Here is a 13,856-nt window from a genome sequence, read left to right as displayed (position 1 = left end):
CTCCTGGACCTACTTACCTTTGAGTTCTCTACTTTGTTAAGTGAGGAAGGAGTATCTTGATGGATTTGGTGAGGGAGGAGTGACACTGAAATGGATTGGGAGTAGATACTTCTGAGCTGGGTGAACACTGGACTTGACTTGGAAGGAATGCTGTTACGAAGGTATTTTATCAGAACTGCCCCCTTGTAAAGATCACTGTGTGTGACGTGAGCCTTCCTGCACTCACCAAACAATCCATAGATAAGGCAGCTTCCTGTGTTCCTAGCTTGGTCAAAACTAATATATTTGTGCAGAGGAGCACGTACATTTTCAAGTTGCACAGAGTGAGAAAGAAGTTCATTCCAGGCCAATGAATTTGAACTGGGTTGACTTATAATCATGAATAGGTTGGGAATCAGGGTGGTTAGCCTGGCTCCTATATAACTTAACAAACTCAGAGGGCTGGAAAGAGTTCTTTAGCCAATGGAATATGACTCCTGCTCAGTGCAAACTGAGTGCAGTACAAATCCAAATTAAAGCATCCTTGACAAATGCTTGTCTTCCCCTATCCAATATAGGAGAGCCCATAACTGCTCTGGGTAATTCGATCCCCTGCTGAATATGCTCTTGAATAAGGGAGAGGGGGGTCCTCCTAACATTCAATTGAAATCTGCCTTCCTGCAGTTTGAATCCATTACTCTGTGTTCTGCCCTTCTGGAGTGATAGAGAACAGGTCTTCTCCTTCTGTGTAATATCCTGATAATTAATTGCCTGAGAAATACATGCATCCAGGGACATTTTTGAAACAATGGTTTCTTTTATCCGATTTTGCTTATAATTGGATTTATTGCCTGTACTGCACCAGGGCAATACCAACTGCATTTTTAAAAAGATAACACTGTTGTATGCTAGAGCATACAGAGTGAGTTGTCAGGTACAGGAGCACTGACCTAAGATACAGAACTTGTTATGGATAATGAGCTACTAAGGAGTAAAGCATCTGCTCAAGAAGGAGTATTCCAAAGCAGCAACTGGATTCTGCATGAGGCTCAAGTTAAGACCTCAGATCAAAGTAAGGCTACCAATTCTGGGTTGCAAAAATCGAAATGACCATTAGACAGCAGCAAAGCGTTAAGTGTTCTCATTCTAGTGGTTGTCTAGATTTTTGCAATTTGCCCTACACTTAAGATAATAGACCAATGTTTCTCAACCTTGGCATTTTTAAGGTGTGTGAACTTCATCTCCCATTCTGGCTGGGGAATTCTGGGAGTTGAAGTCCACGCAGCTTAAAGTTGCCAAGGTTGAGAAACACTGTAATAGACAAATGGAAATTTGCAATTTTGGAAGTGTGTGTATGTATGTGTTTGTATATATGTGGAAAATGCAAATATACATCAGATTAAGTAAACTAAGTTTACGAGCATTTAAATTTGGTGTACAGATGCAGATATACCTTTACGTATTAAGAATCATTGTGATGATTGCATTGCTCCTTATTTCCTTAATTACTCTGAACTTCTTGTCTTCTTCTTGCATGGCATATCACAGCTGGGAGGTATTAAGAGAGCTGAAGTCCCGAATCAGGAAAACATGCATGTTGGGGAAAGTTATTCGTTCACAACTTTCTGCCCTGTGGTCTGTTCCGGTGCAAGGCAAGCAGATGTGATTTCAACACAGTGTGATGGATCATTTGACACTCAGGAGCAACATGCAGTAACTAAGGAATTTTTATTTTCCTATTTTCTCATTATCAAGAAACATTTTTAGATAACGCTGGGTAAAAGGTACCCAAGTGTTTGAGTCTTTCTCCTTGTTTGTGTTATTGTAAACATGCCTAAGTTTGTTTGTTTATTTTCTATCCCACCTTTATATTTTTATAAATAACTCAAGGCAGCAAACATACCTAATACGCCTTCCTCCTCTATTTTCCCCACAACCACCACCTTTCGGTATAGCATCAGCTGTTCCGCCTGTTGGGCTTCTTTTTGCTCTTGAAATTTCAGGGAGTTGTAAGATTTTCTCCTGCACTTATGTGGCTCAGATGGATATGACTTCAGCTCTGGTCACTGGGATACATCTAAGGGCTCCAAGTTAAAGAAGTATATAAACTGTAAACTGAAATGGTGCAAGTACGTCTCTTCTGGTATATTTCTTGTGGTGGCTAGGGTACTCCAAGGAAGTATTTATTAAAAGTTTTAGATATTACCATACACAGTTGTAACAGAACACTTGAAGAAATTTGTGTCTTTCCAGTTACCAAGTACCAATTACCATGTTTGCCAGCTATAATATTGTTTGTAATAATTGCATGGCATTGCCCTCTAGTGGCATGAATATACATGCACATTGTTCCTAGCCCCAAATAATGTTCCATGTTTTATTTTGCTTTTAAAAAGGAGGTAGCGCTTAACTTAGTCAATAAGACATAGCAAGTCTCTTTCATCTTGCTTCTGACTTCTGTTTTCATCTATCCAATGTGAAATATTAGTACCCTGCTCAAGTTTGATAATCCTCAGTATTAAAATCCATGAAGAATGTAGTAAAAACAGGCAAATTTTCCCAATCTAGATCATGCTTGTTGATCTAAGTGAATGGGCCTAGAGAATGCATGTAATAGAAGGTATGGATTTAGGGAATGGACAACTTGAAACAGTTGCTTCACAACCATTCTCTTGACTAACTTTCCTGAAAATGGAAGACTGGAAACAGTATAAATATTAATCACAATCAAAGACATTCTCCTGCATATTTTCCTATCAGTTTTCATTCAGTTGGATGAAAGAGATGAAGGGAATTTGCTTTCAAACTTCCTTTCAAAGTAGAAGAGCACTTCCATGAAATTCTTAACGGGTGGAGTGTGAGATTCTTGCATTTACTATGAGATAGCCAGTAAGTACATATAAATAACCTGTCTTTCACTGCACTTTCATCATGCTCTCTTTGGCTTCCCACACTTCTGTTAAATCTCATGGGAAGTTATCAATAGGAAACCTCTCCTCCACTGAAATGTCACAGTAGCAATTCTCCTGCCACCACTAAGAGACACTGCTGCCCTTGAATAAGTGTTGGATGCCTCCTCTTGGACAAATGCTGCAAAATCATTCGCCCAACTTCTGGAGAAGCGCAAAGGCCACTGTGTGTAATAACTTCTACAATAGTCCCAGTGTCTGAAAAGAGAATAACCTCTTTCTATCTAGCCTAAAAGATTTTTTGGGGATTTCTCCAGAACATGGAGAAATGAAGTGTTGCCAGAGAGCAGGGTTATCCAAACTTGTTTAGGCTAAGTGATTATTTCATAAATACAGGAATCACATGTTATTTTAAAGCAAAAATTGGCATGTATGAACCTTAACTGTTAATTAATGAAATGGGGGGGGGTTGTGTTAAAAATAAAATCTGTAAGAAGATAGCAGTGTGTAATAACTTCTAAAACATTCCCAGTGTCTTGCCAAATGAGTTGAATTACAACTCCCATCATCCCAGTGCATCAGATTGAGAAGATTGAGAAGTGTATTGTGTTACAATACTCATCCTTGTCAGCATTCCTGGACCACAAAACCTCACAGTTAGTTGATGCTAGGATTTTTAAACGTGACATTTAGTTTCCAAGGAATATCAGCATCTTTTCACATTAAAAGACAGGATAAGATCATCGAATTGTCATTCTACACACTGACCTTTGTAAGCCTGTGTCTTTGAGTTGATGGTTTGGGCTGAATTTTGCTCTCTAAAGCCTCTTTGGAGCCTTGATTTTGGAATCTGACAAACTTCAAAAGAGATAATTCTATCTTGTTTAAATACCTTCATTTCTGATATTTTTATGGAAAACTTTACGCTATTTCAGTCAGCTCTGGGACACTCAAGATACCACCACACTGAAAACAGAGAAAGCACTACAAGATCTGTCACTCCTCCATGCTACCCCTCCGAAAACATCTTAGGACCACATAATAAGAAAAACATATAATGTAGTCTACCCTTTCCTTCCCTGGTACCCTCCTACTACCAACCTTTTTGGTCAGGTAAATATTTAGAAATTTTGAAAGCATGTCATGGATATTCTCCAAAATAACTTGTGAATGATGGACATGGCCAATCATAAAACTTTCATTTATAGAAGGCAAATTTGGAGGGATAGTCTGTCACTCCCTCTAGCTCTTCCAATGTACTCTACCATCACAGTGTGTTTCATGCAGGGAGTGTTCTTATAGATAATGGTGATGCTAGAGGCTGGTATTTCACTTTGCAGTATGTCCCTCTCCTATTTAAGATTTAAAACATAGCAAAGCAAAAGCACATACAGGTGGAGTAAGGGGCCCTGGGTGTTAGGGGAGGTGTTCTACAAGGCATATATTGGGGAACCTAGAAGAGGTTCCCAGGTTAAGGAATAAGAGATTACGAAGAAAACAGAGCTTTCCAAGATCACATAGGCTTTCACATGACACAATCAGGAGCATGACTAGTAGTGTTGCAACAGAATTACCCAGTTAACTTAGACATGGTTTACTGAATCCAATTTTTGAGCCTAGGTTAAACTGTGCTGGAGTTATTTGTAACCCAAGTGAACAGGGCTTTTCCAGACGTATCTGAGTGAAAGCATGACTCAAGTGTTAGGGTAATACTGTTATAAACTGTCTAAGGGGAAATATATCTTCCCACCAGGAGAAGCTAGGCTGCAACTAAAGGTCTCATACTCACACTTTACTTTCACTGTCAAACATTTTAGATGAACTTCTGTGAAGAACAGGATGTACTACTGTACTTTTTAGTACATCTGTCTGATGATTAAAATCTCCTGGGAAAGGAGATTTTTGAACCCATTTCAAAGTGCATCTAAAACTGACCCACAGCAATGAAACTTGTTTTGAGAAAAAAAAATAAAAAGGGAAGGCAGAAATAATTAACTTAATATATCACAGCTGTTATCAAATGAGACATGATTTTCGTTTGATATGGCCAAGGCTATTTACTGAGGTAGAGTTGAGCCTTCAGATTATTTTATTTTGGCAACATACAAGAAAGGAGTAATAAATGAAATACAATCTGACATATCCATGAGGTACCAAACATCAGATCCACATGGTTATCATAATCAGTGGTTAGTGCGTCCAATAGTCTTCAGTCTTTCTTCCAATTGGGCCGTTATCTGGGGATCAGGAGTATGGGTGAGCGGCTGTGATGGTACAGATGCTAGCCAAGCTGTGCTGTGCACACCATGCTTCTGCTGGAAAATGGCAGACCTGGTTTTTGTAGAATTCAGTCTTGGAAAGGGAAAATTATGTGAATACACACATAGCAAGTACGTCCATTTGAATACTAAGATGAATGAAGAATCAGACTTTTAGTATTTCTGATATCACATAAAAAACTTTGTGTTAATTCAGTCTTAAACCACTAAGCAAAGTAGGTTAGTATTAACTTCTTACAAACCTCTTCTAAGTCCCCTTGCTGCTGCTAAAAACAGCAGCTCTAGAACTCCTCTGCTATGAGTCTTACGCCTCACTCCTCCTCCTCGTGGACTTCTATTACAAAGCGGGGGACCTTGTAACAAAGAAACACACACACAGATTTTCTACTACTATATATGACCAAGAGACTTTAGAACAATGGGACAAAGATGGCTTATCTCAGCAGTAGCCTTCTCTCTACTGAAACATCTGGTTCCAAATGGAAAAAAAAACAATGGCCTACTAAATGTATTGCAGTTCCATGGCTTACCACTAAGCAGAGGGACTTTTGCTTTGCCCGCAGAAAGCTCGGGGTTCAGACAGGTAGGAGATGGGAGGAAACCCACTCCCCATCTGAAATTCACAGGGTGGCAGCCAGTTGGAGTAAATGCTACTAGGTTACTTAGATATCTTGACCCAAGGCTGCTATATCTAGGCTGCAAAAATCCAGGTGCCTATGACATGGCAGCCAAGAGATACTGAAACCCACCTGTGGCCATCGCAGCCTTGCACCCTAGATAATGGTGGCCCTAGCCTGACCCAGTAAAAGGCAGATAACTGAGGTGGTATCTGAGGTAGGGTTATATGTTTATGATCCATTCATTTAGCCCTTAGAGCAGTATCTCAACATGACCCCCCACCCCCATGGGCTTAACTACAACTCCCATATCTCTCAGCATTGTTGTTGTTGTTGGGGAATTGAAGGCCCAAAGGCACAAGGTTGAGGAACGATTCATTGAGTTATGCACATGTACTTAATATTTCTTGGTGGTGTCTTTTTCAACAGAGAATGTATTAAAACAAAAAGTCCTGAGAGGAATGAGGACTCATTTCTTCCCTGGAAGAAAACAATGGGGAGGATAATGCAACAGAATGAATCACCTTAGGAGAATTGGAAGCTACTGCCCAGCACTACATTGCTAATTCAGCCAGTCAGGTAAATCAGCATAAACCAACACAAGCTTCTCAACCTGCTACAATAATTTGTCTAGCTGGAGTAGTGTTTCTCAACCTTGGCCACTTTAAGATACATGGACTCCAACTCCCAGAATTCCCCAGTCAGCATGCTTAAAGTTCTTAGGGTCGTCTTAAATTTGCCAAGGAACTCTATCTGAAAGCAGCCATATTTAGAATGCCATTTTGCCCATACGTTGGACAAACAGTTGCTTCAAAATGGGAATTATAGTCCAACCTATCTGGGGGCAGGAGAAGGCTGGCATGGTGGTTTTATGTATTCAGTGCCCATTCAACTATTACAAGGGGCAGGGGGTTTCCACCCTATTATTTGCACAAAATACAGGGAGAGGCTAACGTCTGCTATAAAATCACAGTGGACTGTACTTTCCAATCTCAGTATGTGAACTGCCGTTTTCTCATGCCTGTCATAATATTATTGGTTAACCAACCAATCATCCTCGAAGATGTGAAAACAACCATTTTAGGCACATGACATTCTTCAGTTTTTAGATACTCTTCTGGTTGTTGGTAGTACAGTCATGGGATTGCCAAGTTATTGTTAAAACTCATCCTTAATAGTGAAATGTGGCTGGTCCTCAGGTTTAAAGTTTGGGTTAGGGCTGCCATCTTCACTAAGAATTCTTCGGGCAGTGTAGCCAACAATAGGATATTTGGCCTTGTAAACGTTACTGAAGGTCTCATCCAGAAATTGCAGCTCCTCTTCTGTGAGTCCCGTCTCAATGAAATGCAGTTGTGTGAAGACAGAAAGATGGGAAGGAAGGGCGGGATAGAGAGAGAGGACAAATACAATGATTATTGCAAACCTGCATGCTATGTAACGTGAGTGCAGAGGACTATAACTGTGCTGAACCAAGTTTTTCAGAGTTCTCTACCTGTTCCATTTTTTAAATCCCTCCCCAATCCCACTGTCTTTAATGATCCTGCACTTGGATCAAATCACCAGCACTAATAAAGCCATGTGTCAGTAAAACCATTTCTTAGTTTGTGGCTTCAGCTCAAGCTCTGCTGAAAAGATCTGTCTTTTTCTTACTGTGTCGTGAGTGAGGTCTGCTGGATCAAGGGACATTTTTGCAACACTTCGGGTTGAATCTTTGCCAGCTAGTGCATTGTATGGTGCTCCTTTCCCATAAAATTCTGTTCAGGAAAAATAAAGCAAATAGCAGTTAAGTGCAGGGGTAAGATTTTTAGGAACTCTCACATATACACACATATATGCTGTCAGAGGCACTTCAAAGATTATACTTCTTTTAAGAACTATCCATAACTTACATCTTGGGGGCTTCACTGTTCACAAGCCTAGAATTAAATGGTGGTATATTTTATTTTGGGACTTCTAGAGATCGGTTTGTTTTATCCTGGCCTTGCATGATTCCAAGACCCTAAAAGGTTCTAAAGCTAGTAAGCATGAAATGTTGTCTTACCTTCAACTGTGCAACAAGAGAGGTGTGTCCACAATTCAGCTTGCCTTGAACCAATTTTAATACAATAGTATAAACCTTCTAAACCAGTGTTTCTCAACCTCAGCCACTTTAAGATGGGTGGACTTCAACATGCTGGGTGGGGAATTCTGGGAGTTGAAGTCCACCCATCTTAGAAGTGGTTGAGGTTGAGAAACACTGTTCTAAACGACTGGAAGTCCTCCAACATTATGAAGCCTTAACAGCAACGCACACAAAAGCAGCAGGTGGCAAACAGCCAGTCATCTAAGAGAGAGTTCAGGGGGTGAAGTGGTGACCAGCAAGGGAGAGGGATATGAAGATAGAGAAGTGAGGCACACAGTCTCTCTTCAACCAGGGAAGCCAACCAATGCTTGACTGCATTCTGTGAGCTGTGGTCCAAAATGCTTGGGAAAAACCAAGCTGGAAAAGGCAACCATACACTTGGATGATCCTAAGACTGGGGAAAAGAAAATACCCACTGGAAGCTACACAGAAATATAAGGACTTGCTTCTAATAAAATAATAAGGAAGATGGAACCCTCATCCTGTGCAACATTTCTGTATTATGAGGTCATTGTCCTACAATGTGGAACTGCGTCCTCTCTTACTACCTCCAGAGGTTCTTCTCAAAAACACTATTTGGCCAAAACTTCTCCCTAAGTCAGGAATGGTAGGAATACAATAACTGGGTTCCCAAACTTTCCTTACACAACTGTCCATTCCCATCCATTTGCCATATACTTTTGTGTACCTGCTGCTGATGCCCCCTTATAGTAACCCTGTGGTAACTAATGAGAAAGGCACATGGAGAAGGCAACTTTTCCCACCAACACTGTACTGGTAGGCTTTTTTTATCCATTCAATCATGTCTGATTCTTGGAGACTGCCTGGACTAGTCCCTGCAGTTTTCTTGGCAAGGTTTTTCAGAAGCAGTTTGCCACTGCCTCCTTCCTAGGGCTGAGAGTGACTGGCCCAAGGTCACCCAGCTGGCTTTGTGCCTAAGGCAGGACTAGAACTCACAGTCTCCCAGTTTCTAGCTTGGTAGGGTATGGCCAGAGCTATATTGATGTTGTGGACTATTCCTCCATACTGCTTTATGGAGGTATCACATTTGTGAAGGGATATGCATTAAGACCCTTTAAAAGTTGTATATTATCAGGTGAGATGTTGAGATAAGCAATTCAGATCTGGATTGGGTTACTGAATCTTTGGAAGCAGCAATCATTTTTTCTAACTGTTTACATTCCTCTCAGCATCCTGGTTTGAAAATGGACTCTTCAAGAAGTAAAGGTAAGACAGGCAGAAGTAGTTGAGGTTTTGAAATCCAGGAGGAAAGCAAGTTGGAACTTGTTCCCCTTGGTTTAAACACTGGCAAAATGAATGTCCCTGGGGCAGCAGCACTAGGCTCTTAGGAATATATTGAAACTGCTGCTACATATACACAAGCCTGCCACAAAGCAAAGACAACAGGAGAAGATCTAGATTATTCTTCAGCTGACATAAGCACAGAAGGCTGCTGAAAGGATAAAAAATGGCATTATCCACATGTGTTGTCCTTCTAAACAGGTATGAGCAATCTGTGGCCTTCCAGCTGATGCTGGACTACAAGTCCCCAGATTCCTCACCATCAGCCATGTTGGTTAGGGCTGATAGGAGCTGAAATTCAACAACTGGAGAGCTAAAGGTTGCCCAGCTCTGGGAGTTAAGGGTAATATACAGATCTGAAAAATCGAAACAAATCCTAGGGCAGCATTCATAAATGAGAGGAACACCTTTTCAGCATATCCTTGGGCAGTTGCCCTTGCTCTTTAAAAGGGCCATCTGGCTGAGGTGACAGCACTGAGATACATCTCTTCATGTGGGCCACACTGAAGGGGGGAACACTCTGCTTGTAATGTGAATTTACCTTTTCCAGAAGTGACATCAAACACCACACCCTTCACAGCTATGTAAATAGGCTCATCTTCCTGAAAGTACAATTCATATGATTTATCATAAGATGTACTAATACTCAAGAAACACCCAGCAGCATATTGTTTATCTGATCTTTTTTTTTCCTCCAAGAAAACCAAAACCAGCTTACTGCAACTTGAAGGTTCTCGACTTTAAAGGGGAAAGCCAGTTCATATTAACAAAGACCTGCTGTAAAAGGAAAGTCTACCCACTTCTTTTTTACTAAACTCAGCCTAAGAAACCTCTGATGGATGTCCATAACAAGGAAAGCCTGTATCACTGAGTACCCTAAATGTACAGTGGTTCTCATAGCGGTGAGGAATTTGTGGTCCTTCAGTGGTTGATGAACTCTACAACCCAAAGCTCCTCACTCTTGGCTGTGCTAGCTGGGGTTGTTCCGTGTTAGAATTCAGCAACAGCTGGAAGGCCTTAGTTTCACTGCTTTTGAAAATTTCTACATCAAACTCCTTTGTTGATAAAATAAAAATAATGGAAGTTTCCCCCTATCCATTATGATATATAACGTGTGCAAATGAAAGCTCTGAAATACAAAAGTACAATTAATCACCTTTGTACGAGCCCCCCCTTAAAGGAGGAGGAACAGCAAACAAACAAAATTAAAGGCACTCATTTTCCCCCTAAGCGCCAGGACTCCCCAAAACAGACCTTAGACACATCTATTTTTGCACTGCAGTCCAACTCTACACAAACTAGAGCGTGCATGCAATTTCCAGTGCCACAAAACTAAGGAAAATGTGCTACAACTAAGTTTTGGAGACAGCGTGAAACCTCACTGCTTTGTCCTAACGCGCACTACTCCACCCAGAGAGAATCAGGGCAGTCACGTTTTCATGCTTTACAAATTCTTCCACGGACTATCGCTCTTGTGGGTCATCAAGGCTGTTAACTGCAACGCAAAATAATGCGGCCTAACAAACTTCGCCGAGTTCAGGGAGATTACAACCCGCAGCTCCCCAACCCGCCTGCCGCAAAGTAACTTCGGTCCATCCGGACACAAAGGTCCAAGGCGGGATCAAAACTGCTCCAGCCCTGTTTTTGCAATGGAGAGCAGAAGCGCAGCTCTCACCGAAGACGTCGCTTCTACAAAGGCAAACCACCCCGAGAAATGAGCCGCCAGCTCCCTGACCACGCAGGCGGATCCGGACAAGCGTCCCGAGCAGAACTTCGTCGCCGTGAAGCCCCGGCCCAGCAATCGCGAGGGCGTAGCAAGGCGGTCCAAGAGGGCAGCCTACCTTGCGTCCGTCGTACCTGGCCAGCTCGTCTTCGGTGAAAAGCCGCACCGGTCTCTGCGAGGGCGCGGGCTTGAAGCGGAGCTCCTGTTCGGATCGCGCCTCCTGAGAGCCGGCGAGGGCCAACGCTAGCAGGGCAAGCGCCAGGCGGCGGCCGTGGGCCATGGCTCTCAGGCCGCAGATGGCTTCCAAATCCGGCGGGGCGAGGAGGCTGGCGAAGGAAACACCTTCTCGGGGTTCCTCGTGCCTGCGTCGGTTATCTATTGACTTACCTCCCTACCTCATCTGTACGTCGCTCCATCCCGAGGGCTCTACAGCAGTGTTTCTCAATCTTGGGCGCTTTAAGATGTGTGGACTTCAACTCCCAGAATTCCAGCAAGGCTGGCTGGGGAATTCTGAGAGTTGAAGTCCACACATCTTAAAGCGCCCAAGGTTGAGAAATCCTGCTCTGGAGTCTTTCCTGCCACTTCCTTTCGCTCCGTTTGAACAAGGTATGGATGACTCTCAGATGCGAGAGTCATTCAGGTATTGGAAAGGAAAGGAAAGGAAAGGAAAGGAAAAGGTTTTGCCTGTTCACTGGTGGAGTGGGACGGGAGGGCAGAAAAAATATCTATTTGATTACAGTAATTCTCTGACTGATTAAAGTGATTTCTCCCTTGCAACGCTATTTTTTAGTTACGCTTGTTGGTGTAGATTCTAGTTTCAGATTTAGAATGAATGACTTTGGGCACTCGGATGCTGCCTTCCACCCATGGTTCTGAATTTGAGGTTGCATACCTCAGGATAAGGCTGAAAGTTTAATTAAAATGTACTATAAATTAAAACAATATTTAATAATAACTGTAAACATTATTTTCTTCTTGGAAAAAGTTTGGGTTTTGTCTACCATGTTGGAAACAGGCTACATTGATCAAGTGAATAGTAGGACTTAAGGCTGAAAACCGCTGGCAACTAGCACACCTATGATTTGGAAATACAATATTAAAATGCCCATTTTTCCCCTAACAGTACACCAGAAGTTTGCCCCAGGGTGGACCGCTTCATTTACCCTTCTCCAAGTATTAGGTGCTGTGATTTTGTTTGTTTGTTGTCTCTCATTAATTCTTCAGATGCCACTGCAGACCAAGTCTAATCATTTACAGTGCAGTATTTGCTCAAATCCTCTTTTATCTATAAAGCATCAGATTGGCTGGTCTGGGAGCAAAACATGAGTCACTTTTTAAATGAGTCATTTTATTATTACTTGTTCAGTGAGGTGTATGAGTAATAATACAGAAGCAGCTACTGCTACTACTAGCATGAATAAGAACTGGCCATACCCTCCAGAGTCCCCCAGTGTCATGCTAAATGAAACTTTCTGCTGCCATGTAGCTCTCATTTGGATGTTTACAGCCCAGGTATGGTTATTATTCAGTTACGATAGCCCTAATAATGTCTGCTATCTACAATTTTTGTAAGTGATGCATTTAAAACGTTAGACTTCTTTAAATAGCCTCTTAAATTAACCTCCTTTATAGAAATAATTGCACCTATTTACTTTGAAGTAAATCCTGTTTGGGCCCTTTATTGGGGCATGCTGCCATGTATATATGGACCCTTGTGCACATGAATAAAAATAAATCCCATTTAGCAGATTACTTAAGTTGCATTAAATGTAGTGGTTACATTGTGTTAACGGCTACCGGTCATTCAGTTTGTTGCAGCTCAGATACAGTAGCCCTACCTCCCACCTACATTCTTCATGCATTCAGCCCAATTCCAGAATGGCTAATCCAGCTGAGAAGTATCCGGATGAGGATACTGTTTTGTTCATTCAGTCGCTTCCAACTCTTCGTGACTTCATGGACCAGCCCACGCCAGAGCTTCCTGTTGGTTGTCGCCACCCCCAGCTCCCTCAAGGTCGAATCCATCACCTCTAGAATGTCATCCATCCATCTTGCCCTTGGTTGGCCCCTCTTCCTTTTGCCTTCCACTCTCCCCAGCATCAGCATCTTCTCCAGGGTGTCCTGTCTTCTCATTATGTGGCCAAAGTATTTCAGTTTTGCCTTTAATATCATTCCCTCAAGTGAGCAGTCTGGCTTGATTTCCTGGAGGATGGACTGGTTGGATCTTCTTGCAGTCCAAGGCACTCTCAGAATTTTCCTCCAACACCACAGTTCCAAAGCATCTATCTTCCTTCTCTCAGCCTTCCTTATGGTCCAGCTCTTGCAGCCATATGTTACTACGGGGAACACCATTGCTTTAACTATGCGGACCTTTGTTGTCAGTGTGATGTCTCTGCTCTTAACTATTTTATCGAGATTGGTCATTGCTCTTCTCCCAAGAATTAAACGTCTTCTGATTTCCTGGCTGCAGTCAGCGTCTGCAGTAATCTTTGCGCCTAGAAATACAAAGTCTGTCACTGCCTCTACGGTTTCTCCCTCTATTTGCCAGTTATCAATACTGTACTCTTCCTAAAACGCCGATGCTAAGAAAGCTTCATAATAAACTACATCTCCCAGCAGTCCCTCCGCTCCGACTTCTCTTCCCCAGCCGGTGTCAGCAACAGATTACAGTAGGAATGGCCAGAGCGGTGGAAGAAGATAAACAAGCGGCACCTAGTGGAGATAGTGTGTTACGTGCGCTTGCGCTGTTGGCCGGATGGTGTCCATGCGCTCTGTAAAGGCTGAAACGCGGTTGCGGAGTGGCGCTGCCTGCTCGGTGGCTGTTTTCCCAACGTTCGTCCCGCTTCCCGCTTTATTTTAATAGGTGCCGCTGCTTGATCCAGATCTCCCTTGCACGCTTCTTTTCGCCGGTGCCATGATTAGACA

At 42.3% G+C, this 13,856-nt stretch overlaps 1 protein-coding gene across 1 annotated transcript; it reads right to left on the bottom strand.

Moving 5' to 3' along the window:
* Nucleotides 1–4,899: 4,899 nt before the first annotated feature.
* Nucleotides 4,900–11,315, bottom strand: NENF (neudesin neurotrophic factor). The gene is made up of 4 exons (XM_063303287.1): nt 11,050–11,315; nt 9,750–9,810; nt 7,435–7,538; nt 4,900–7,119 (listed from the first exon to the last, which is right to left on the bottom strand). Exons 1-4 carry the CDS (start codon nt 11,209–11,211, stop codon nt 6,943–6,945), a joined length of 504 nt encoding a protein of 167 aa, XP_063159357.1. The 5' UTR covers nt 11,212–11,315; the 3' UTR covers nt 4,900–6,942.
* Between the last annotated feature and the right edge of the window lie 2,541 nt (nt 11,316–13,856).

This window comes from Candoia aspera, chromosome 1 (genome assembly GCF_035149785.1).
Source record: "Candoia aspera isolate rCanAsp1 chromosome 1, rCanAsp1.hap2, whole genome shotgun sequence".
In the NCBI taxonomy this organism is placed as follows: Eukaryota; Metazoa; Chordata; class Lepidosauria; order Squamata; family Boidae; genus Candoia; species Candoia aspera.
The sequence above is the reverse complement of the archived record's forward strand: the minus strand, read 5'-3'. Positions and strand labels throughout refer to the sequence as shown.